The 27736-nt window shown below is 41.2% G+C and overlaps 2 protein-coding genes and 1 long non-coding RNA gene across 18 annotated transcripts in view; 2 read left to right on the top strand and 1 right to left on the bottom strand.

Annotated features, from left to right (window-relative positions):
* Window positions 1–27736, bottom strand: part of LOC102555909 (uncharacterized) — a 110656-nt gene that overhangs the window by 75895 nt on the left and 7025 nt on the right. For 14 of the 16 annotated variants that reach the window (XR_010064330.1, XR_010064335.1, XR_010064336.1 and 11 more), the window contains exon 3: window positions 8442–8548. This is a non-coding gene — a long non-coding RNA (uncharacterized LOC102555909). Of the gene's footprint in view, window positions 1–652; window positions 8549–27736 lie in introns of those variants that run through there. The other 2 variants (XR_010064339.1, XR_010064326.1) reach the window with 1 other exon arrangement.
* Window positions 3638–12702, top strand: Lrat (lecithin retinol acyltransferase). The gene is given in 2 exon segments (NM_022280.3): window positions 3638–4440; window positions 8151–12702. Coding segments are annotated over 2 exon segments (696 nt in total). The 5' UTR covers window positions 3638–3900; the 3' UTR covers window positions 8307–12702.
* Rbm46 (RNA binding motif protein 46) overlaps window positions 26749–27736 on the top strand; it is a 51719-nt gene continuing 50731 nt past the window's right edge. The window contains exon 1 of the mRNA XM_063281816.1: window positions 26749–26859. The gene's annotated coding sequence lies outside the window, so the exon portion shown is untranslated. The remainder of the gene's footprint in view (window positions 26860–27736) is intronic.

Genomic DNA, 27736 nt, shown 5'->3' with positions numbered 1-27736 from the left:
AGTGAAACCAGATCCTTAGAGGCAAGCAAGCTGCAATGACAGAACACCCGGGAAGGAAGAGAAACCCTTAAGCAATGGAGGTAAGATACAAGAAATGGATATTTCAATCAGAGAAAATCTGAACTCTAAAAAAGAATAAGAATAATAGGAATAAAGGAAGCATAAGAAACTCAGGTCAAAGGCACTAAGTACTTACATAAAAAAAAAACAGAACAAAAACAAACAAACCAAATTCCTATTAGTAACTTAATAGGACCGAAAGCTCTAGAATAAAAAGAAATAGCACCTGAAAGGAGAAGATGGCAATAAATGACCAAACTCAGGGTTGAAATCAATAAAATGGAAACAACATGTACAAAGTATCAATAGAACAAAGAATTGGTTCTTTGGGAAATCAGTTCAGGTTGACTCACACTTAGACAATTAACTAAGGGATGGTGAAAGAATTCAAGTTAACAATGCCTGTACCCTGGAGTGGGCACCAACACAACCCAATGTCATTTTTGGAGGTACTTTATCTCATAATCATGTTTTGTGACAATATATCTTAAAACTTTACAGGTCTTTGAATAAATATTCCACACTTTGTGTTTTTATGGGATTCCTGTATGTAGGAATGTGCTTATCTCTACATTATATATGTGTCTTGTGCTTTTTATTTGGATTTTTTTCTTCTGTTTTGTCCCATTCCAATTTGTTTTTATCATATCTGATCTATTATTATTATTTAGATATTTGTTTGTTTTCTAAGGAAGACAGCAGGGTGTGCATCTTAGTAGGAGAGTAACTGGGAAGGAGTTTGTGGGAGTTGGGGGAGGGGAAACTGAAATCAGAATGTATTATATGAAAAATTAATTTTCAATAAAAGATGCATGTTTATATTTACATCTAATGTCCATCATGAGGCTTCGTGTGGGCTTTCTTGAAGGTAAAGACTTAAATAGTCCTTTCAGTTGGCAGAATTTGTAGTTAGTTTTTCTTGTCCTCAAGGTGATTTATGAATTAGCTGCTTGGAATTTAATATTACATAGGTTTAAGTGATACATTTAAATCTATTTTAATTATATTTTATCCTATAGCAAAGTAGCAGAATAGAGCATTATAAGGATTTTATATAATAAAATTTTGCTGGTCATAGTGGCATATGCCTTTAATCCTAGCATTTGCGAGTCAGAAGCAAGCAGATCTCTGTGGCTTCAAGGGCAGGGCTACAGGTGCGACCCTGTCTCTAAGAAAATAAATATATTTTGATGAATTACTTGGAGTCCAGTTCTCCCAAATTTTTGTCATTAATATGATTCTTCCACCAGCACCTCGCCACTGAACTCATTTAATCCTAAGGACTTGTCTCAGTAAGAGTGAACTGTCAACCAACAAGGAGGGAAATAAAGGCCCTTCTAGCAGATGTGGAGGAGGCACAGCAAGGGCTCTGAAGACAATGACGTGGGGGTGGGGTGGGGCTCTCACTTTTCTGTTAACATGGTGACATAAGAAAATGGCCTGCTGTCACCGTCTGTCATCATCACTTTCCATGAATTCTCTGGCAGCAGACACTGGGCCTCTGTACCCTCGTGGATGACACCATTTAGCTGGTTTGGTAGCTTCTTCAGAAGCTACAGGACAAGATGGGGGTGGTTATTTTTTGTTTTTCTCAGTACTGGGGACAATCTAGATCCTTACACATGTGCTCCAATGGGCTACACCTCTAGTTTGAGATTCTCCCCACCCACAGGCCTTCCGTACACTGTCCTTTCTCTATTCCCGAGAGATGAGCGCAGCCTGCCTGCCCTTCGCCCCGGTTCTAACTGTCTGTAGTTTCAAACCCACTGCTTCCTACCCACACGTCACACTGCTTTTCTTTTCTCCTATCTCTGAGAAAGGGCCTCATCGTGTGGCCCTGGTTGACCTGGGTTTCACAGTGGCTGGCTTCCAACCCACAGAGATCTGCCTGGCTCTGCCTCCAGAGCACTAGGATTAAAGACTGCATCACCATGCCAAGCACTTAAGCTGTTTTCATTGTCCTGTGCTTTCTGCCCATCTCATCCTTTAACTGTTCATTTATCAGCACAGAATTCTCTTAAACGAAATAATTAAAACTTCCACTCGAGCGGATTTCTTTTATGCAAAATTCCTTGGAATAATCCAAGCCTTCATTACTCTGTGTGTCTGTGAGTGCCACAGCACCCATGTGGAGCTCAGGACAACCTTCTGTAAGTGGCTCTCTCCTACCATGGCTCTTCAGATAGAACTCAGGTAGCTTCCTACTAATCCGTAGTACCTCTCCCAGTCCTTTCTCACTATTGGTAAAAACGTTATCAAAAGCGACCCACTGGCCTTAAGACAAGTAGAAAAAGACAGTGACAGATGGTGTGGGAAGGAAGTGCAGATTGATTTTGTTGAACCTCCAGGAAGGGCACAGTGCATGGCACAGAGCAGGTAGGCTGTAAGGGAAAAGATGGTTGGGGTAGATTGATGGAAGATCATTCCTACTTCCTCTTCCAATTCGTTTGAGGCAGTGGGAAGTGTGTGTGTGTGTGTGTGTGTCTGTGTGTGTGTGTGTGTGTGTGTGTGTGTGTGTGTGTGTGTGTGTATGTGCGCATGGGCCTGTGCGCTGCAGTGAGATTTACAATCATCTGTGAAGTGAACAAATGAAGAAAAGTACAGCGACAGGGACAGATCGCTTCTAGCAGACAGGTAGGGCCCAGTACTCTGTAGGGGTTGGCCTCAGGCCTCAGCCTGGTCCAGGTCACTTCATGGCAGATGAAGATCTCTGTCTTAGCTTGGAACTTAAGCATTCTTAGTTTTGTGGCTTTGGGCTGGCTTACCCTTATGGCTTTGTCCTGGGAATTTAATCATTTACATAAAGCATTAGCACAGAATTTCAGGAGGGTCTGGGAAACCAGAGCCCAACCCAGTGGAGCCCCAGCAGCCTCCTCCCTAGACAGCTCCCCCATCATCTTTGACCGTGCCTGGGTTCTGCTGCAAGCACCGCAGTACTGCAGCGTTCACTTTCCTTAGTGTCTCTAGGCGGCAGTGCTTTATCAAAAACAGGATGTGTGCCGCGAAGCTGGGACCCGGTCATCAAAGAAACTTGGCATGACTCCTGGTTTGCTGGAGGGCGTTGGTGTTTCTTGATGACCGTTGGAAGGCGCGCGCTCAACAGGCGCTGGAGCCTTGGAGCGTCCAGACTGTTGGGTTCGGATCCTCCACGCTGGGGCACTGGATGCACAGTGAGCAATTCCACATCTCCACGTGCTATCTGAGAGCACTTGGTCGCTTGGATTAAACGACAAATATCAATTTAAGTAGGATCTGCAGGCATTCAAGGCGCAGGCACTTTGGAGAATCAAAGAAAATTCTTAAGTAAGCTGAGGGCCACGGCTAGGACTGGTCTCACCCAGAAATTTTACGGAGGGCACCTCTCACCGCCAAGATAGGTGGCAGGTGCAAGACCTTTCACATGGCCACGCCTCTGACATCTCCTCTCCTTCACTGGCTAAAGGTCTCCTAGTGAAGCAGAGCCCTCTAGAAGAAGTCAGGGTGCAGAACGCCCGCGCCCAATCCGTGTTCTCCGGCCTGTGACCGCATTCGGCCCGCCCTCTGCACCTCTATAAGAGCGGCTGCGGAGAGCGCACTCGAAGCACCGCCCACCCCAGGCGCGCTACCTCTCCAGCTCCTCTAGCGGGGGTGCCTCTGTTCCCGCGGCTGACCAACACTACATCCTCTCTTTGATCTCCTGCACCGGGTGGTCCTTGGCTTCTCCTCTAGTCTTTTGCTCTCCTGGCCCCGTACTGTCCCGGCAGTGCCGTCGGCAGGTGAGCAGCGCTGCAGCGCGGCGATCCGGAAAGCTCACCTTGCACAGACCAGTTGCGGCCAGCGAGAAACTCTGGTCTTTAAAGGATGAAGAACTCAATGCTGGAGGCTGCGTCCCTCCTTCTGGAGAAGCTGCTCCTTATTTCCAACTTCAAGATCTTTAGCGTGTGCGCCCCGGGAGGAGGCACAGGGAAGAAACATCCCTATGAAATCAACTCTTTTCTCCGGGGTGACGTGTTGGAAGTGTCACGGACCCATTTTACCCACTATGGGATCTACCTGGGGGACAACCGTGTCGCCCATCTAATGCCTGACATCCTGTTGGCCCTGACCAGTGACAAGGAACGCACTCAGAAGGTGGTCTCCAACAAGCGTCTCCTCCCAGGAGTCATTTGCAAGGTGGCCAGCATCCGTGTGGACACAGTAGAGGACTTTGCCTATGGAGCGGACATCCTCGTCAATCACCTAGACGAGACTCTCAAGAAGAAGTCCTTGCTCAATGAGGAGGTGGCACGCAGAGCAGAGCAGCAGTTGGGGCTGACCCCCTACAGCCTACTGTGGAACAACTGCGAACACTTTGTGACCTACTGCAGATACGGCTCTCCTATCAGTCCGCAGGCTGAGAAGGTAGGAGAGACTTGCAGGAGCTGGGGTTTGGATCTGGGAGCTTTTTGGATATCTCCTCCACCAAACCATTCTTAGGAGTTGTAGATTAAGTAAGGAAAGCTCTGGCGTTTCTAGGGGAGATCTGGTAAACAAAGGGCAGGTTGCCTTGCAGGAAGGCTATTTCAAAATGTGCAATAAAAAGGGTGTGGCCACACAGACCACTTCCAGAGATTCCAAAGTGCTGTCTGACTGCTGTACTAGTCATCTTGGTCTGCACACGCAGATAGTTCAAATGATCAGGAGCAAGGGACTGAAGGACTTGGAACTTTTCCCACGAAGTGTAACTGGCAGGAAGGTATCCACTTGTCTCTGTTTCTATTTGCACAAAGTGATTTCCCTTTACGTAATAGGCTCAAAATTCCTGCTAGGAGACAATAGGTAGACACCCTTTATTTCTGTGTTTGACTGGGGGAGATTTCTCCTTGTCGTATAACTTTTGCTAAGTGACTTTTATCCCCATATCATGTTCTTATTCATTGTTAAGCGTCTCCTAGCCATTAGTTCCAAAGGTGGGTTGTATTTTAAGTTCCCCAGAGATTAAAACAATTCGTTTTACTGGAAGGTAAATTTTATGACTACTTTGGGGTGGGAGGACCCAAGTAGTAGGAAATGATTGTTAAATAAGCTACAAATCCTAAGAAAAGAATACACTATGAACTCACAAAAGACGGTTTATGTTTTAATCATGCACAGCAATGCTTTTCAGCTTTGACAATAATTAAGGGGGCATTAATTAGCATTTGCTCTTAATGGAATTCTGGTCAGTCTCACAGTATGTTTTTGTGTCATTTTGTATGTTTAGATGCTGTTTTGGACCCAAATTAATATGTCATCACAATCTACAACCTAGATTTTTCTGATTTATGCCTTGAGTAATTTTTTGACACAGCACTGGGCTTTTATATGTAGGCATAATAAATTTCTGACAGATTTTTAAAATTGAACCAGAAATAACTTATTCTAGGGATCATTTTCTATGGTAAATTAAAATATGATTAGGATATTATGCAATGATTCAGAATCTCCCCTCTAGCCCAGGCCTATTTAGAGGGCAATGTTATCATATTCACAAACACTGGCTCCAAGGTATCCAAAAAGAAACACATAGGGTTTAGTTAAGGACCAAGCCAATTATTCCTGTAAGGAAAAATAGTTTTCCTATCCAATTTGAGAGTTGCCCTTTCATAGTATACATGTAGCATCGCATTACGTATCTCAACAGCAAAAAAAGGTATAAGTGCTTTTTATAAGCAATAAAATAGTAATCATATAAAGAACTAATTGGGTGGTTTCTAATGTGGGGAAATGCTATGTTTCAGATTAGTGAAGTGTTTTAATTAATGAAGCTTCATAGTCTCTAGTGAAACTGAGTTTCTGTGTTTCCTTGTTTCCCTTTGAGTGGCCTAACAAACAATTTAGCCCCAGTCTAGAAGACTAGATTTCCTCAGGGGAAACAAATTCTCACCCAAATGTTCTAATTCTAAGAACTTTTTTTTAGTAAAGGAAGTGTTAGTTCTACATGATTTCTACTTTGAAATTTTTAAAAGGATTTTTGCTTTAATTAAATGTGTATGTATACAAGTGCAGGTGCTGCTGGAGGCCAGAGACTCTGCACCCTGGGGTGGTTGTAAGGTATCCACTCAGTGCTGGGATGATGCAGAGAACTCTGTAAAGACAGCACATATTGTAAGGCTAGCCATCTCTCCAGCTCCATGCTTTTACAATTTTAGAAACATGATCTATTATTTATTTCTGGGTCTGATTTTTGAAGTCTTTCACAGCTATTGTATCTTACTTCAGCATGGTAAAGCCATCTCTTTTTTTAAATAAAATTTTATAAAAAATTTCTTCAACACTTCCCTCAGGTGAAAATTTCTTGCTATTAACAGTGCATACAAGCAGGCCAGTGAGAAGAGTCAGTGGGTACAGGTGATTACTGCTCAAATCTGACTGCAGTTTAATCTCTGAATCCCACAGTGGAAGGACGAAAGGAACCAACTTCCAAAAGCTGGCCTCTTTTTTTTTTTGGTTCTTTTTTTTTGGAGCTGGGGATCGAACCCAGGGAAAAGCTGGCCTCTTGAATTCACACAAGTGCTATGGTAATGGTATTGCCCCTCCCACAACCTCTATAATAAATAAGTTTAAAAAATCACTAAACAAGAGCCTTTACATCTTTGAGAGAATACTCAAAGTTTTTTTAAAGTATTGACAATTTTGTATACTTCTATAATGTATTTTGATCACATACTCCTCTTACTAAAATTCCCTTCCTCACCCAGCTGATCCATTTCTACTTTACAAATTACCCTCCTACACTTTTTGTGTATGTGACTTGCTGAGTTTAGTTAGTGTCTTGGTCAGTGTTCCAGTGCTGGGAAGAGATACGGTGACCACAGCAACTCTTACAAAGGAAATCACCTAATTGGGGTTGCTTATAGTTCCAGAGGTTAATCTAGTATTAGCCACTGGGCCTGGCTTGGGCTTTGGAAACCTCAAAGCCCACCCTCAGTGACATCTTCCTCCAACAGGGCTTCCTATTGCCTTGGCACCTATTATACATTGTCTACTCTCTACTTAAACAAAACAAGACAAAACAACAAAACAGGTTCTTCATGTAGCTAAGGCTGACCTCAGACTCCCAATCAGCTGAGGACAATCTTGAACTACTGATCCTCCTATTTCTACCTAACCACATCTAACGTATGCAATGTTGAGGACCTTGCTAGAACCCTACATACACAGATACACACATGCATACTTAAAAATAATAAAAATCAATCTTAGAAAGTAAAGACGTTAGAAATCTTCCCATTAAGCCCTGGAGTCAAGTTGAGCAACAAAGTCAGACCTCATCTCATATACATTGCAATATTCTAGACAAGGATCTTGAGTCCTGTATGAATAGCAAATCTCACATGAAAATGACAGTTGTTAAATTCTAACAATGACAAAGGTAACTGTTAAGAACTATAGCAGTGATAATAATAAGTATAATATATTTATGCACTACCTAGAAGAACATGATTCTTTTCTTAAAGATTTAGTTTATCTCCAGGGCTAATCTGGTATTCCAAGGAAGAAGAAAGCCTAGACCAGTTACATGCTTTATTTAATGTTATACAACAGTCAGCACACCTAAACACAGGACACCATTTCCAAAGAAGATTGATCTTATATGAAAAAGTGACACAGTTGAATGCATCCACTACAGGTGGGAAACATATTTAAGGTCTTTATTTCCAGGAGCCAATTATATGTCACATAACTGATGAGGGAGAGGATATGCCAACCTAGTGTGACTGTGTCTTTAGACTTTATATAAAAATTTATATAAAATATGATTGGTATCATCAAATTTTAGAGTAGTAAAGTAGAATAATTGCCTAATTTCTGTTGTTTTTAAAAGCTTGAGTCTAGAAATTTCCTTTTTAGGTTAAGTTAGAACATGTGAATTAGTATTAATTAATTTAATGTTGTTTTTCATCTTTAATGCTGAGTAACTTTGATGAGGTTCGTTTCTATAGTTTTCTATAACATTCTACTATTACTTCATGAGTCCCTTTTATGCATTTTCCTGGTGGACACAGAGCAATGGGGAAGACCACTCGGTCTGTGGTATATGCGGTTCTTATTAGCCATGGTTCATAATAGTCTTAACTCTTGTTTTCCAGTTTCACGAGACTGTGAAGATACTCATTCGTGATCAGAGAAGTTGTCTTGCTTCAGCTGTCTTGGGATTAGTGTCTATTATCTACACAGGCCTGGCATCATATATGACCCTTCCTGCAGTCTGCATCCCGTTCTGCTTGTGGATGATGTCTGGCTAGCTTCCAACCCCCATGGGAATGTGTGAAAATATGTTTATATTTACAGAGCACAAAACATTATAAGCATTGTCGATAAAATGTGGCCCACAACACGTTCTAGATAAAAAGTGATCGAGAATCATGCAAAGTGCTTACCATGTAAGCCGAACAGAGCCTTTCTGCATCTTCTCAGGCTGCAGAACACCAGGAGCCCTGGAAGCTTGTCAGTCTGTCAGAGGTCAGCGGCCCCAGAGGAATGGCACCTGAGGTGAAAGCCACAGGAGATAATTCAGGTTATTCTTTCCTCCTGTAATCATTCTGTTGTTAGGCTTATCAGCTGAGATCACTAACTTTATTGTAATGTATTCTTATGTAATGACCGATATTAAAGTGAACAATTTCCCTCATTTAGATGAATATATGTTTGAAAATTAGCTGAAAGGAAACTAAAGCTCACATTCCCTTTTGCCTTTCTTTGTATAATAATATAATCTTAAGTATGTCAAGAATACTATTTTCATTATTTCATTATTTCAAGATCAGTGTTGAAAGAGCTTACTGAAGTGACTGGTCAGAAAGCATAGGAGTGTAGGAACAGCCACAGTAGCTATTTATATTTACCTTTGAATAGCCTGAGATTTTGTTTTCTTCTTTTCTTTCCATATGACTGTATGGCTACTTTCAAAAAGGTGAACAGAATTATTAAAATAATTCTGGTATTAGATATACACATGTGCCAAATGAATACACCAATACCTGCACTCACATATTGATAGGTAAACTGTACTTCTGGTTGCTTTATTATACTAGTGTCATTTATTAATGAGGATCTACAAAAATGAATATAAAACCAAATCCAGTGTCTTTTCCTGTCCCTTGAATCTCTCTCTCTCTCTCTCTCTCTCTCTCTCTCTCTCTCTCTCTCTCTCTGTCACTGGATAGTTTTAAAGCTAAATTTACTAATATCCTTTTTTAAAATACAAGTTACATGTTTTACAGTTAATTTTCCACTTTAAGTATAATTTATGACCATAAGAGAGGTATGTCACAGCAGTATATAAAGCTTAAATGAATAGAGCCAAAAAATAATTATTCTGAGAAAGTCACTAATGCCAAGCATTGCAGGTGTGTTCACTCACTCTACTAGATCAGAGGGGAGACCTATCTTGTTAAAAAGCACACCTTCAAGACTGTCACTAAAATGACACAGGTTGGAGTTACATTTCAGGTACTGAACTGTTATCAAAGGTGGTACATGGAATATCTGTTGTCCTTAGAAGGTTGGAGCAGCAGGTAGAGAGCTCCAAGCCTGTGTGGGCTGGAAGACAATACTGTCTGTTGTCTGGTAACTGTTAAAAGGTACAAAACAGGCACTGAAGAGATGACTCAGCACTTAGAGCTATTGCTACTCTTGAAGAGGACCAGGATTTAGTTGCCAGCAGCTCCTGGTAGATCACAGCCTTCTGTAACTCCAATTTAAAAAGATTCAACACCCTCTTCTGGCCTTCATGTGCATAACATACATGGTAGACAAACATGCATGCAGGCAAAACACACACACACACACACACACACACACACACACACACACACACACACACACACAAAATAAAACTTAAAAAAAATTGAATCACAGAATAGCCAAGCATGTAATCCCAACCCTTGGAATGTAGAGGAAGGAAGATTGGGAGTTCAAGGCAAGGCTGCTTACACAGGGGGTTTAAGATTTGTTTGCACTGCCCAAAGGGCTTCAAGACCAGCTTGCACTGCATAGGTAGTTCAAGACTAGTTTTGGCTACATGAGACCCAGTCTCAAAACAACAGAAGAACCACAGAACAGTGACTCTTCTGTCAGAAAAGAGGATTTTTTTTTTAGTCAGTGATCGGGCTAGAACAAACGAAAGTACAGATTTTAGTTTAGCTGAGGTCTTATGACCTAGTATTTTCCTACAACAAATTTAGTTGGAGTATAATGATAATTAATTAAAATTTGTTTAATATTCAAATTAAATGTTTAACTGCTTAAGTGTTTTATATCAGTAAAACACTGAATGGAAAAAATCAAATAATACAGGTGTTCTTTGGGCCTGATTCAACCACTTAAATTACCTGAAGTATCTGTGAATGTGGACAGCCACTGTGTTACTGCCTTTTTCTTTTCACCATGGGAGTTGTTTATGTGACTTCATTATAACCCACCTCCCACAGACATCAGTATTGTAGGTAGTAGAAAATAGTTTGAAATTAAATCTGTGTTCACAGATAGTGGTTCCTCCTTATATACTATGAGAATTCTTGGGGTTAGAGTTAACATAAATAATCTTGACTCTCTTCATATTATTAGACCAAGACTCATTCATCATTCAATGGATGCTCACTCCATGCTAAGCATTGAAGTGCTGCAACTTCATGCTCTGGTATTAGTTTTCCTTTTTTTTTTTTTTTTGAGACAGGGTGTCACTCAGTAAAGTAAATTTACTTAGAATGAATTCACTCACAGAGAGTTGTGTGCCTCTGTTTTCCAAGTGCTGGAACTAAAGGTGTGCTCACCACTCCTGGCCTAAAATTACTTTCTAGCTAGCTATAACAGCATGTATATAGTGTGGTGGAAAATACAGAGAAAAGAACAAGTAATTTCTGCCTCAGGAGTCAGGCATTTTACGTGACGGAGGCAATAACAACCAGGAAGCTGACAAACTGTGAGGTAACTTTGTTACATTGACATCATTCTACTGTCCTTGGGAAGCAAGGAAAAGAAGAAAGGTTCTATTTGTTAAATGTTACACAACACCAGAATTGCTGAACTTGTAGATACGAAAGTCTCTTTTGTTCTTTCCATTTGATTCGTTGGTTAACAAGGTAGAAATAAACATGTTGGTTATGGGGAAAAAAAAACTTAGGCCAATCATTGCTTTCCTAACCCATGGTGGCAGGTAATGAATTTCTCTAGACTTTATCAGTCAAAGCTCATATTTATGATCCAAGTTCACGATATTATATTATTTCTATTCTGTCTTGACAGTGATAGCTAAGTCATGGTGTATTATATCTTTTGATTTGTTCTTTGCATAGATGAAGGACAGAGGGCCTCCTGGGTTTAAGATGACTTAATGCCAGAGTCAGGGAGTAGGTTGTATAGGGAATGGATGATATATGAGATGTGGACTGAGATACAGGGCCTAACAGACATAGTTGCACTGGAGTTTCAGTGATTGACAGCTGAATAGAGCTAACTGAAGGCACACAGAAAGAAGAGACCAATTTTAGCTGCAGAACCCAAAATCAGGCAGGGGATACTGAGACTTAAATGATCAGACAGGTTTTGGATGGGACATTCCACACATGGGAACGGCATGGGGAATACATGCAAATTGCCTAGAACACACACCATGAATAGCTGTGAGGTCTTCGATGTCAGACAAATGCAAGTGGTTTAGGGGCTGCAGAGGAAGAGTGGTGACTAGACATGCAGAAACACAAAGCAGTGCTGAGGTGGCCTAAGTCTTCTGTAGATCAAGATGTTTGGACTTTATGGATAGGCAGTGGAGAACGAGCATAGAAAGGTAACTTCCAAGAATAAAGCAGAAGGATGGATGGGGTTGAGGTGGGATAGAGAGACTGGAGAGGTTTAGCTAAGGTCTTTGTTAGATTTAAGGTCTAGATCAGTCTTCTCAGTCTCCCTAGTGCAGTTCTTCATGTCGTGGTGAGCTCCAACCATATAATTATCTTCATTGCTACTTCACAACTGTAATCTTGCTACTATAATCTTGCTACTAATCATAATGCAAATATCTGATATGCAGGATATATAATAAGTGACCCCTGTGAAAGACTTGTTAGATGCTCAAAAGGGTCCTGACCCACAGGTAGAGAATCACCAGTGTAAATGGTGAGATGGCTCAGTGATCACCCAAGTTCAAATAAGGGTCTGCACTTGCAAGTGTAGAAAGCAGTGTCAAAGAAGTGCCAAGCAACTTGGACCACTTAGATTTGATTGGTGAACAACTGTGATGGATTGTTAGGGAATATCATGCATCCTTGCTTTTCCTAAGAAAGAGTTGATTACTGTAACATAAATTAACTTGTCAAGTGTGTATACACTCCTGATAGTCAATTTGCTAGGCATGCTCCTTCCTAAGGACATGTAAGGAAGTTTGGATTGGTTGTTTTAATTTTTGTCACAATGTATTTCTTACTTTTCTGTTTGCTATTTCATATTGTTCATGTCCAAGACTAAAAGCTGTTTTTCAGGAACACGGAGTTACTGTAATGGCAAAGTCTTTTGTTATGGATGAGAAGCATCTGAACAGAATTTTTATTTTATATAATCTATCTGGGGTTTCAATAAACTTAGACTTTTTTTAGTTAAACTAAGTTTATACACATGTATTTTGAATAAAAGCAGTTCTACATATCATTTTCTTGTCTTTCAATTTTAACTAAGGTTAGACAGCAAATACTTTTTGAACTCAGTAGCCTGAAGAATATTGCCTAAGCTATTTTACTATTATTAAATGTAGCTTTATATAGTCAAAATGAAAAGTTTATGTGAATCTTCCTGTGGACTGATATGATCTTTCTTACCCACATCTTTAAGCCTACCTTAATTATGAGGGACTAAACAACAAATCCTTCATCCATCTGAAAAACTGAACCACCCTACAACTGTTTATATGCAACCAGACGTTTAATGCTACCAGAGGACCCTGGAGCTGTATTTGCTGTTAATGGGGTCTAAGTTGTGCTGGGCGGTGGGGTGGGGGGATTCCATGGCAAGCTTTAAAACACTCAGCCAATCACACAAAATCTTAGAATCTTAGTTCTACAGTTTTTGGGTCTAATGAGGAAGAATAACTTGAAGACAGGTTTAAAACACCAACAAGAGCAGGGCCCAGCATTTTCTGCCTCTTGAATGCCAGGGAGGGAGGGTGTTAAAGAGTGTAGTTGCTCTGAGTACCGATTAGGTGGCTCACTTGGGTTTCTGCCTGCCCTAGTCTTTGTTATCTTTCAGGACAGAAGCTTGTAGGCTGCAAGTCTCTCTTCATGTCAGCCTGTCATCTGACCCATTAGATCTAAAAATGCTGCCAGAGTCCCCACTCCTCAACATCTACCTTCATTACAACCTCATTTACATAGAAACAACACACTGCACTGTTAACACAGCTAGCAAAGAACCCATTGAACAAATTTCCACAAAATCTCTTCATTCCCAGTAAGACATTAAGTCCCCTGTCCCCTTTTTAGATGACTCTTCCCTTTCCTCTGACCCTATGTCTATAATCTTCCAACCCGCTATGTTCTAAGGAGATTCCAAGTTTATTTCTTGGTGAAGAACAAAATAACCCTTTCCTACTCAGTTGCAGGTGGCATTACTGGTTTCACAATTCTAAGGATGGGGGAAAGGGTTGTTTGAGGACAAAAGGGTAACAATAATGTTAAGTATCTAGTCAAAAATTAGAAGGCCAGGTCTGCAGCGATGTCTCAGCACCTGCTGGCCTTGCACAGGACCTGGTTCTCTCCTCAGCATTCACATGAAAGCTCACAACTGCCAATAATTCCAGCTCCGGGAGATGTGACATCCTTTTTGTACCTCATTTGGCATCAGGCATGCATGTGGTGCGCATACAGGAAGACACACACACACACACACACACACACACACACACACACTTAAAATAAATCTTAAGAGAATAAAAAATAGAAGCCTTGGATTGGCCACTCTCATGAGTTTCAAACCCCACCTCTGGTATCCCTGGTAATACATTAATTTTCAGAAAGGAGAAAAGGAAGAACACTTCATATTCATCAAAGGGAAAATCCACCAAGAGAAAGTCTCAATTCTGAACATCTATACCCCAAATGCAAAGGCTTCCACCTTCACAAAAGAAACTTTAGTAAAGCTCAAAACACATATTGAACCCCACACAATAATAGTGGGAGACTTCAACACCCCACTCTTACCAATGGACAGGTCATTTAAACAGAAACTAAACAGAGACACAGTGAGACTAATAGAGGTTATGAACCAAATGGATTTAACAGATATCTACAGAACATTTCACCCTAAAACAAAAGAATACACCTTCTTTTCAGCACCTCATGGTACCTTCTTCAAAATATAATTGGTCACAAAACAACCCTCAACTGATACAAGAAGACTGAAATAATTCCATGCACCCTATAAGACTACAATTGCCTAAAGCTGCTCTTCAATAACAGCAACAGAAAACCCACATACACGTGGAAACTGAACAACTCTCTACTCAATGATGATTTGGTCAAGGATGAAATAAAGAAAGAAATTAAAGACTTCCTGGAATTTAATGAAAACGTTGATACCTCATACCCAAATCAATGGGGAACAATGAAACCAGTGCTAAGAGGAAAATTCATAGCACTAAGTGCACTGGTAAAGAAACTGGCAACTTAACAGCACACCTGAGAGCTATAGAACAAAAAGAAGGAAATTCACCTAAGAGGAGTAGAAGGCAGGAAGTAAAACTCAGGGCTGAAATCAACCAAATAGAAACAAGCAAAACCAAAACCTGGTTCCTTGAGAGAATCAAGAAGATAGATAAACTCCTAGCCAAACTAACTAAAGGACCCAGAGGCAGTATCCAAATTTACAAAATCAGAACTGAAAAGGGAGACATAACACCAGAAACAGAAAATTCAAAAAAAAAAAAAAAAAAAAGAAATCATCAGATGCTACTACAAAAGTCTATACTCAACAAAACTGGAAAATCTAGATGAAATGGATAGTTTTCTAGACAGATACCATATACCAAAGTTAAACCAAGAGCAAGTAAACGCTCTAAACAGACCTATATCCCATAAGGAAATAGAAGAAGTCATTAAAAACCTACCAACTAAAAAAAAGTCCAGGGCCAGATGGATTTAGTTCAGAATTCTACCAGACCTTCAAAGAACTGATACCAATATTCCTCAAACCATTCCATAAAATAGAAACAGAAGGAACACTACATAATTCATTCTAGGAAGCCTAATTACTCTGATACCTAAACCATACAAGGACCCTACCATAAAAGAGAACTTCAGACCAAACTTGCTTATGAATATGGATGCAAAAATACTCAATAAAATTCTCGAAAACCAAATCCAAGAACACATCAAAACCATCATTCACCATGATCAAGTAGTCTTCATTACAGGGATGCAAGGTTGGGTCAATATACGGAAATTCATTAACCATATAAACAAACCCAAAGAAAAAAATCACATTATCATCTCCTTGGATGCAGAAAAAAAGCATTTTACCAAATACAACACCCCTTCATGTTAAAAGTATTGGAGAGATCAGGAATTCGAGGCTCAAACCTAAATATAATAAAAGCAATTTACTGCAAACCAACAGCCAATATCAAATTTAATGGAGAGATACTTGAAGCTATCCCACTAAAATCTGGGAGAAATCAAGGATGAACACTATCCTGATATTTATTCAATATAGTATTTAAAGTGCTAGGTAGAACAATAACACATCAAAAAGAGATGAAGGGGATACAATTGCCCAAGAAGAATTAAATGTATTACTATTTGCAGATGATATGATAAGATACATAAGTGACCCCAAAAATTCTACCAGAGCACTTCTCCAGGTGATAAACAACTTCAGCAAAGTGGCCAGATATAAAATTAACTCATATAAATCAGTAGCCTTCCTTTATAGAAATGATAAACAGACTGAGAAAGAAATAAGGGAAACAATTCCCGTCACTATAGCAACAGATAATAAAATATCTTGGGGGTAACTCTAACCAAACAAGTAAAAGACTTTATGATAAGAACTTCAAGTCTTTCAAGAAAGAAATAGATCTCAGAAAATGGAGAGATCTTCCACGCTCATGGATTGGCAGAATTAACATAGTAAAAAATGACCCTCCTATCAAAGGCAATCTACAGATTGAATGCAATCCCCATCAAAATCCCAACACAATTCTTCAAAGACATGGAAAGAGCAATTCTTAAATTCATCTGGAAAGGCAAAAAACCCAGAATAGCGAAAACAATTCTTAACAATAAAAGAATGGCTGGGGGAACCACTGTCCCTAACCTCAAGCTCTACTACAGAGCAAAGTGATAAAAATTGCATGGTATTGGGGCTGGGGATTTAGCTCAGTGGTAGAGCGCTTACCTAGGAAGCGCAAGGCCCTGGGTTCGGTCCCCAGCTCCGAAAAAAAGAACCAAAAAAAAAAATTGCATGGTATTGGTACAGAGACAGACAGATTGATCATTGGAATAGAATTGAATACCCAGAAATAAAACCACACACTTAAACACACTTGATCTTTGACAAAGAAGCCAAAAATATACAGTGGAAAAAAAGAAAGCATTTTCAATAAATGGTACTGGTCAAACTGGTTGTCTGTATGTAGAAAAAATGAAAATAGACCCATATTTGTCACCATGCACAAAGCTCAAGTCCAAGTGGATCAAGGACCTCAACAAAAATAAAACCTGATACACTGAATTCAATAGAAGAGAAAGTGGGAAAGAGCCTTGAATTCATTGCAACAGGCAGAAATTTACTAAACATAATTCACGCTCAAGATCAAGAATTGATAAATGGGACCTCATGAAACTAGAAAGCTTCTGTAAGGCAAAGGATATAGTCAATAAGATAAATCGGCATCCTACAGATTGGGAATAAATCTTCACTAACCCCACATCTGATATAGGGCTAATGTCCAAAATATACAAAGAACTCAAGAAGCTTACCACCAAAAAAACCAAATAACCCAATCAAAAAATAGGGTAAGAACTAAACTGAGAATTCACAATAGAGGAATCTCAAATGGCTGAGAAGCACCTAAATAAATGTTCAAAGTCCTTAGTGATCAGAGAAATGCAAATCAAAATGACCCTGAGATTCTACCTTACACCAGTCAGACTGGCTAAGATCAAAATCTCAGGTGACAATACCTGTTGGTGAGGATGTGGAGAAAGAGGAACACTCCTCCACTGCTGGTGGGGTTGCAAATTGGTACAACCACTCTCTGAAATCAATTTGGAGTTTCCTTGGAAAATTGGAAATACGCCTACCTAAAGATCCAGAAATACCACTCTTGGGAATATACCCAAAAGATACCCCACCATGCCACAAAGCACATGGTCCACTATGTTCATAGTGGCCTTATTTGTGATATCCAGAAGCAGGAAACAACCCAGATGTCCCATGACAGAAGAATGAATATAGAAAACGTGGTTCATTTACACAATGGAATACTTATCAGCTATTAAGAACGAGGACATTTTGAGTTTTTCAGGGAAATGGATAGAAGTAGAAAATATCATCCTGAGTGAGGTAACTCAGACTCAAAAGGACATGTGGGTATTAGCCAAAAAAAAGTATAGAATACCCAAGATACAGTCTACAGAACTCAAAAAGTTCAACAAGCTGAAGGGACCAAGTGAGGACACCTCGGTTCTACTTGGGACGGAGGGAGGGGCTGCGGAGGGAAAGGAGATGTAGATGGGGAGAGAGGGGAACAAGATCTGGTATTAGGTGGGGGAAAAGGACTGAAGCCCTGAGGGCCAGCAGAAACAAAGCAAACAGGGGACCTCAGGAGGAAGGAGGTTTCAAAGACCCTTTAGAATGTACCAGAGACCTGGGGAGTGAGAAACTCTCAAGACTCCATGGTGGCAGGGGTGCTGGGGGTAGGGGTGGGGACCCTAGATGAAAGGCCCTACAGTGGGGAGAGGGAACTTACTGAATCCTCCTCCAGCATAAAGACAGGGCATCAAGTAAGGGATGGGGTTGCTATCCCACGCTAAAGCTCTGACCCATAATTCTTCCTGTCTGAAAGAAATGCAGGGATGGAAATGGAGAAAAGCCCGAGGAAACGAAGGTCCAGCAACAGGCCCAAAGGGGGATCCAGCTCAAGGGGAGGCCCCAAGGCCTGACACCATTACTGAGGCTATAGGGTGCTCACAAAAAGGGATGCATCATGACTGCCCTCCAAATGACCCAGCAAGCAGCTGTAAGAATCAGATACAAATATTTGTACCCAACCAACAAACAGAAGATGCCGACCCCTTTGTTTGAATTAGGGAAAAGCTGGAGGAAGCTAAGGAGGAGGGTAACCCTGTAGGAGGACCTGTAAAAGACTAATATTTTCTCTTTCCTATGAGTTAATTAAAAACAAATGAATTAATCCTAATGAGCTCTGTCAATAATCTGGGAAGGAAAATGCCCTGAGGAAAGCTGTCTGTTCCAAAACTGAAAGCAGCTGAGGAGGAAGGTGACCCTATAAGAAGACCATCAGTCTCAACTAACCCAGACCCCTGAGGTCTCTCAGACACTGAACCACCAACCAGGCAGCATACCTGAGCTGATATGAGACCCCCAACACATATACAGCAGAGGACTCCCGGTCTAACCCTCAAGAGACTGAAGGCCCCGGGGAGTGGTGAGGTCTAGTGCAGTGCAGGTGGGGTTTGGGAGGTGGGGACATCCTCGTAGAGAAAGGGGGAGGAGGTATGAGATGTGGAACAGTCAGAGGGTGGACCAGGAAGGGATAAAGTCTGGACTGTAAGAAAAGATTAAATAAAAAAATGGACAAAAAAGGGTAAACCACTTCCCAACCTAAAAAAATTTGAAACAAACAAACAAACAAACAAACAAACAAACAGCTGTCTGTTCCAGAGACTTTAGAAAGCTATAAAACTTCTTCCTAAACATGCAGGTCTATATGACAGTCAGTGGCAACTGTCCTCATTCAGTCTGGGGCAGCATTTCCTCTGCCATAGCTGCTGTAGTCACTGCCTACGCTCAACTCCTTTTCTTCTACAGTAAATACTGGCATTTTCTCTACTGTGCTCTGTGTCTCATCTGAATCCACTCATCAGGGAACACAAGGATTAGGAGGTCAAGTGGGCGTGCAGAAGGAGATCTCTATAACATTATCAACACTGAAAAAAAGGATCTCCCATTTTTAGGCCATTCCGGGTACAGGGCACCATAAACATAAAGGCACAAAGCCATGTGAGAGCTCTCGGCACAGTGGAGATCATTCAAGCACCAAGACTAATGTCTTTGGGGTTTAAGTTGTGCTTTAAGAAAGAGACCGTCCCTGTCAGATTGGTCAAGGTCACTAAGACAAGTGACAGCTCATGCTGTCAAGGATGTGCAGCAAGAGGAACACCTATTCGTTGCTAGTAGGAGTGCAAATTTACACAGCTGCTGTAGCAATCGGCGTGGTGGCTCTGCATGAGGATGAGGATCAACCTACCTCAGTTTCTAGCTATATCACTCTTGGACATATACCCAAAGGATGCTTAATCTTACCACAGAGACACTTGCTCAAACATGTTCATGCTGTTCTATTCACAATAGCAAGAAACTGGGAACAACCTCAGTGTCCTTTAACAGAAGAATGGATAAAGGAAAGGTGGTGTACTTATACAATGGAGTATTACTGTACTGTTCAAAAGAATAAAACTATGAAATTCACAAACTAGAAAAAGTCATTCTGGATGAGGTATCCAGAGCCAGAAAGACAAATATAGTATATATTTGCTTACCTGTGCATATTGGCTGTTAAGTCAATGCTAACAGAGCTACAATTGATGGATGCAGAAGTTAGGTACAACGTTAGGAACTAGGGTGGCAGATAGAGCTCATTACTAAAGGGAAAGAGAATAATTATGAGTGAATGGGGTCTGGAAAAGGATGATCACGTAGGGAGGGGAAGGCCAAAGGGATATGAAGGAGGTAATACAGGGAGAGACAGCTAAAATCAAAGGCCATTTGAGGGATAGTAATGGGAATCTAATACAGCAGAGGCTTCCTAAAATATACACATATATGAAGGCAATATAAATGAAATCACCAAAGGCTGAGGGCAATGCCACAACTGGCCCTCTCTTGCAGCCAAATGAAGCTTCCTGTCTCTGAGCTGGGTTATATCTAATTGAGTTCTTGGCCAAAGAAATCCCATGGGAGTCTTCAAATAACCCAGGTTGTTGCTGAGACTATCAGTTGTTCTCCACAAACTGACAGCAAAGCCCTGTTGCTTAAGAAAATACCAATATACCTCACAGAACATGGGAAAGTCGAGCTGGTGTCTATATACAGCCTTCGCCCCTACATTCTAATGCCCTTGGTACAGGAATCTGCATGTTGTTTGAAGAAAACTGGAAACACTAACTCACAAACCTGACTTGATAACCCAATGACATAGGGTAAAACCAAATAATGCTGCTCTAAAAATGGAGAGAGGAAGAGAGAGGGAAAAAGAGAGAGGGACTGAAGGAGGGAGGGAGAGAAGGAGGGAGAGAATTTAGTGATAAAACTGCTCCTAATGACTTTGTGTTATCCCCATAGAACAGTACTTTCCTCGGCCATCATCAGGGACGTTTCCTTCTGTAGCAGATGGGAACAAATGTAGAGATGCACAGATAGACAACACACAGAATGAGAGACCTGGCTCAGGGAACCTCATAGAAATGGAGTTTAAGAGCCAAAGGTGATGGGGGGCACCAAGAAAACAAGGCCCTCTAAATCAACATGATCAAAGTACATATGAACTCACAGACTGAGGGAGCACACACAGGGCCTGCAAAGGTGTGTATGGGGTCCTTTGTATATTTACTCTCTCTCTCTCTCCTCTCTCTCTCTCTCTCTCTCTCTCTCTCTCTCTCTCTGTGTGTGTGTGTGTGTGTGTGTAATGTAATGTTATATATAATGAGTAATATACTATATACTATGTGTATATATTATGGCCTCACATTTAGTGTTTTTGTGATTCCTCAGTTTGTTACAAGTTAGTCTCTCATGTCTTGTGCATTCTCTTGGGTTCTTTTCCTTCTGTTTGTTTTGTCCATTTTATTGTGTTTTATTTTTTATCTTATTGCATTCTATTTTATTATTATTACTTAGTAACCTGCTTTTTCCTAGAGACAGAAAGTGAGTGGATACAGATGTTAGGGGAGCTGTGGAGGAACTGGGAGGAGTAAAAGCAGGGGAAAACCATAATCATATAGTATGTGAGAAAAAAGCATCAATTTTCAATAAAAGGAAAAAAATCAAAAAGAAAGGAAGAGGTACTCATCCTTTCCTAAGCAATCGCCCATCTTTGTGAAAAAATCTGACTCAGTGATAGTACAATTAGGAGGCAATGTCGCAGAAGGCTCTGTCTAAGGAGTCTGAAGTCAGTAGAAGCTTTGCTTAAAGGTCCCACTGCCACAGGTGACAGTTAGGAATGAGCGATCTGGCTAGGATGTAATGAAGAGGATGTCTGCATTACAGGTAATAGCTGTATTTATGGATACATAGGCAAGTGGGGCGAATAGACATCAATATGGGGTGGTTTGAATAAAAATGGCCCCCACAGCCCCATATATTTGCATGCTGAGTTCCCAGCTGATGAACTGTTTGGGAAGGATTACAGGATGTGGCTGCTGCCTGTGGTGATGGAGCTCTCAGCAACTGCTCCAGCACATGCTTACCTGCCTGTGTGCTGTCCTGCTCCCTGCTGTGACGATAATGGACTGACCCTCTGAAATGGTGAGCAAGCCCATGATTAAATGATTTCTTTTATAAGAGTTGGCTTGACGACCTACCTTGTCTCTTCACAGCAATAGAACACTGACTGAAACACAGGGAATGTTCCCTTTTCCCTCTTCAGCTTGCTATGCTCTGATATTTGAACAACTACCTTTACACAACACCATTTTGTTAATTCTAGGTACTAGTGTTATAATCTTGATCAGGACTCTATGAGGCCCATTAGGGTAAGCTAGATGGAGTTAATTCAGTGGGTGCAGTCAATTTCCCAGCCAAGGGACCACCCCCACAAAGGCAGCATGATGGCTAAGCTTCATTGTCAACTTTGCTGCAAGTGGAACCAACTAAAACCCAAGTTGCTAGGAATTCCTGTTGAGGGATTATTTTAGTCATATTATTTGAAGCAAGGGGACCCTTATTAATCTGGGCCACACCTTGTGGTGGTGGCCTACATGAAAGGACAAGGAAAAGGGAAACCTTGCTTTTTGCCTGCTGGCCCTCACTAAACTGGTAAATTAATCTATCCTGTTGCTATGGGTGATATTAAATCCAGCTTCTTCAGGGTACAATGTAGACTGAAGATCAGCTTTCCAGCAATCCTTCAGGACTCCATTGCCAGATTGGGTCTGCAGAGACACCAACCTCATGGGCTGAACAATGATCAGACTCCTAGCCTTCTCATTGTGAAACAGCCATTGTCTGGACTAAGCAGAACTCATTCTGTAATAAATCCCCTTTTATCATACATAGTCATTCTACAAGTTCTTTTCCTCTAGAGGACACTCACTAATACAGGCAGGTCCACCAGAAGCTTTTGAGATAGGAAGATTAATTATCCTTTAATAAGGTAATGTGTCTTTCTTTGCCAGAATTCTAAGCCCACCCCCAACTTTCTCCACTTTCTCCAACAAGCTACACCTCCTAATCCTTATAATCCTTTTAAATACTGGCATTCCCTGGTGACTAAGCAATCAAATATGTGATCCTGTAAGTCTTATTCTTATTCAAATTACCACAGATTTCAAAAAATGGTGTACAGTATTGGGCATCATTTTTCACTCCTGTGCAATGATGATCTCATAGTCTTCAATTAAGAAGTATACAGCTGGAGAGATGGCTCAGTGGTTAAGATCATTCACTACTCTTCCTGAGTTTGGTTCCCAGAATTTCACGTCAGGTAGTTCACAGTTGCCTGTAACTCCAGGTCCAGGAGATCTAACACCCTCTTCTACACATATATGATACCCATGCATATGGATACATACAGGCAAGCAAATAACATTTTAAGGGAAAAATATTGTGGTTGGAGAGATGACTCTACTGTGATGAAAAGCATTTGTGGAGAGGACCCAGGTTCAGTTCCCAGAACCTACTTGGCAGCTTTTAACTGTCTATAACTTGAGTTTGAGGGAATCCGATGCTCTCTTCTGAGCTTTCCTGGGACACAACACGTGGCAATACACAGATATACATGCTAAGAAAACATTCATACACATAAAAATAATCTAGACAAACAGAATGGCACCAAGCTGGATGAGGAAGAGGCAGCAAAAGGGTAGTGGCAGTGCTTTGGAGGCAAAGGAGGAGCATCTCTGGGAGGCTCGGCCAACTGGGGTTACATAGTGACACTGTCTCTAATCAACTTAATACATTAATCAGGGGCTGTAGGTGTCATCTAGTGTTATAGAGGTGACCATACTTATCATACACAACTTGCTAGACCCAGTCCTCAGTGTGTGTACTCACATGTGCACATACACACGATGTGAGAGCATAACTGTGAGTTTATAATTCTTGTGGGGGCAAACACTCCATGATAGGAAAAGAACCAGTAACTATCAGAGGTTCTGTTCAGTCAATCAACATTCTCACTCTACCAGTTTCTTTAAAAAGAATGTATTTCCTGAATCCGTTTTTATTGGGTAAGAGGAATTGGATCATGAGTCTGGACTCAAACTGCCATTTAAATACCTTGAGTTAAGTTTCTTACATTTCTTCCCTGACATACAGAAATCAAAATCACATAAGACTCAAATTCTAGCTCTTCTGGAAACTAGCTGAGCAGCGTGGCCTCGGAGATATTCATAATTGCTACAATTGAATATCAACATTTTATAAAATTGAAACATTTTTGGAAAACATAATGGAAGAGTAAACAATCTTGGGTACTCTATCCCCAAACTGGGCAGGGGTAAGCACTTCTTATCTCTTTGTTCTACTGTGACCCATGTAAGTTTTGAAAGCACCTTTATCTGGCGCCTGGCTGAATCACCTCTCCTTTGAAGAATGAATGTGTAAGTGTTCCTGACAAAATCTCTTTATTTGTGTTGAGTCAAACAAAAAGTCCAAGTTGCAAAATTTATCAGATCAACAGCTCTTGTCAGAGTATGGTTCAGCCTGGAGCTGCTCCAAGGACCTGATCAAGCAAGAGGACTGGATCCGGTAAGTGTCTAGGTTTGCCCAGACACCTGCTGTGGTTGGCTGTCTCATTGCTGGGTGGAAAGCAAGAATGGAGCGGTTGCTGCATGCTCCATCAGTGCTGAGATGCCCGCTTTTCCTAGCTTTCCCTGCTGCCCCTCAGCACTCACACCTTTACTCTGCCTCTGGCGCCTCATGCACAGATGGCTGGATGCACACAGGAAACATGACTGCACATTCTTTTTATATTTCACACAGGTATTCTGGATGGAGATTTATGAAAACAATAAACTTCATAATAACTATGTCTGACAAGAAGGAATTTAAGGCATAAGATAGGATGGGGTCGAAATACTAAAAGTGTGGGTTTCTAAAATTGGCTAAGGGTTTATAGACAGTTTAAAGCCCAGGTCTTCTGTTGAGTGATGCTTCACTAGACCATCAAGAGTGGCTACTGTTGACACATGTTACATCTCTCTACATTGTTAGTATCTTTTCTTCTGACCACCCATGCTGGAACCATGCAATGTAGGTATCGTCTCTTAAGTGTGCATGTGTGCATCAGTGCATGCATGCACGTGTGTGTGTGTGTGCGTGAATGTGCGTGTGTACCTGTACATCTTATGAGGAGAGAGTGCAGGACTTATACTAGGCATACACTCCATCACTGACAGCATCTGAGGGCTTTCAGAAAATGCTCCTTTTGCATTTATTTCCCTTCCACTACAGAGTATTTTCTTAGTGGGTTTATCCTTCAGTTGCAGTTGCTTCTATAGTTAGTATTCTGTGCTTGGAAAGGTGCAGGAGGCTATGTCCAGTGCCCTTAGCATGTAGATTGAGGGTTCTGCTACTGAGTTATAGCTCCAGTCCATCATAAACTACCTCTCGGGCTGACTACAACTTAACTTCACTTAAACAGTACGAATGCTCCAGTTGAAGGCACATGATAGGTGGTGGTTAATCTTGATTGTCAGCCTGAGAGGACTTGGAATCACTATGGAAACAAATGTACGGGTATATGTGTGGGAGATTATCTAGGTTAGGTTGGTGAGCTGAGGTGGGAAGAACTGCTGGAAATGTGGCTCTGTGTTGGCACTGAATACACAGAGAAAGTGAGCTGAGCACAAACACTCACTCCTCAATTCTTGAGCGAGGACACAATGTGCTTCTACTGTCATGTCTTCCCTGCCATGATGGGCTGTCTGTAAAGTGAGACAAACCCTTGCTTCCTGACATAAGCTGCCATTTGGAGACTTTTTGTTACAACATTGAGTTAGGTAATTAATACAAGGTAATAAAAATATAACCAACAACTTAATTTCAGATATACAAGTCCCAATGCAGAAAAACAAGTCATAAAAAGGGACATTTAACAGTGAATGAGTTCACAGTAAAATTTTCTAGTGAGAGTAAATGAAATTCCAGACAAAGAAATGAAAAGTAGTAGTCAATAAGAATGTTCAACAAAGTAAAATGGGACAGTAACTTCTGAATTGAAAATCTGATCATGAAAAGCTCAGTAAATTAAATAAAAAAAATTCAGGAAACCTCACTCCCAGTTTAATGAAGCAGAAGGCACACCATCAGAACTTTAGGAGAGAAAGATAACTTAGCATAGTCAGACAAAAAGGTGAATTACTGAGAATATAAATAAGCAGGACACGAAAGATTTAGGGTGCACCATCAACAGACAAAGCTTACAACTCGTGGGCACAGAAGGAAGAGACATACAAATTATAGACAAAGAAAACACACTCAACAAAATCATAGCCAAAGCTAAGGTTAGTGGCACATGCCTTTAATCCCAGCACTCTGGAGGTAGAGGTAAGGTGGATCTCTCTCTGCACATTCAAGACTGGTCTACTCTACACAGTGAATTCCAGGCCAGCCAGAGCTACCTGAAAAGGCCTTGTCTCAAAACAAAAGCAAAAAGAAGAAAATAAAAAAACAAAAAAAACAAACAAAGCAAAAAAATAGAATAATTTTCCTAATACAGGGGAAGATGCAGCAAAATTATCCTTCGAAATTGAAAGAAAAACAAAATATCCCACAGTAATTACAAAGTGAAAGCTTTCATGACCACTCAGCTAGAGTTAAGCAATTCTACACCCCAAGGGAAAAAAAGACACACACCATGAGGTCATGAAAAAGAACAGAGGATGAGCAAATGAGGGTTAGAAATGTACCAAATACTACAGAGCCAACAAAACGTCATGAATTAAGTCATACTTCTCCACAACTGAGTGTTAATGACCTTAATTCTTCAGTAATAAAACAAACTAGCAGAGTGGATTAAAGAACAGTCCCCAGTTATTCTTGCCTGCAAGGAACACAACTCAATAACAAAGAAGAGCAAAGTCTTAGGACAAGAAATACTTCAAGCCCAAGGCTTGGCTGTGAGTACCTGCATCTGTGTGAGTCGGCTGTGGGAAGAGCCTCTTAGAGGACAGCCATGCTTGGCTCCTGTCTGCAAGCACCACATAGTATCAGTACTAGTGTCAGGGCTTGGTGCCCAGCCCATGGGACGGATGCCAAGTTGTGCCGGTCGCTGGTCAGCCATTCATTCAGTCTACCTCATCTGACCCTGCATTTCTTTTAGACAGGAACGATCGGAGTGGAAATTGTAAGGTGAGTTGGCATCGCCGTCCTCCATGAAGGCCCAGTCTGACTACTGAGGCGGTCTCTACAGGCTCCATCGCCCCCACTGTTGGGCAATTGGGCTAAGGTTACCCACACTGAGACCTGGGCGTTTTCCCCATCCCTGCTCTATGGGACTTTCTAGAGGTTCCCCACCCCTCCCCTGGCAGCTGCATATTTCCATTCATTCTCTCCCTGGGCTTCTCTCCTGTATCCTCCCATAACTAATCCTCCCCCTCACCTTCCCCTTTCTCCCCGCTCTCACCCAGGTCCCACCATTCCTCTGCCTCCCATGATTATTTTGTTCCCCCTTCTAAGTAGGGTTGAAGCATCCTCATTTGAACCTTCATTCTTGTTTAACTTCTTAGGGTCTTTGGTATGTCACAGGTATTCTATACTTTTGGCTAATATTCACTAACCAGTGAGTTCATGCCATGCATGTCCTTTGGATCTGGGTTACCTCACTCAGGATGACCCCTATAAAACATTAGGGGAAGGATTGAAGGAACTGGAGAGGACGGGAACCCAATAGGAAGACCAAGAGTATCAACTAACCTGGACCCCTGGGAGCTCCCAGAGACTAAGTCACAAGCCAAAAAGCATACACAGGCTGGTCTGAGAGGCCCCTGGCACATATGTAGCAGAGGACTGCCTTATCTGGCCTCAGTAGGAGAGGATGAACCTAATCCTGTACAGACTTGTAGGGAGGAGAGATGCTGGGAGGGGGGTACCATCTCAGAGTCAAAAAGGAGGAGTTAGGGGGTGGGGGGGAACTCTTTGAGGTGGGACCTGAAGGGGAGGAATCTGAAAGGGGCAAACATTTGGAATGTAAATAAATAATAATTTAAAAAAAGAAAAAAATACTTCA

This window comes from Rattus norvegicus, chromosome 2 (genome assembly GCF_036323735.1).
Source record: "Rattus norvegicus strain BN/NHsdMcwi chromosome 2, GRCr8, whole genome shotgun sequence".
In the NCBI taxonomy this organism is placed as follows: Eukaryota; Metazoa; Chordata; class Mammalia; order Rodentia; family Muridae; genus Rattus; species Rattus norvegicus.
The sequence above is the reverse complement of the archived record's forward strand: the minus strand, read 5'-3'. Positions and strand labels throughout refer to the sequence as shown.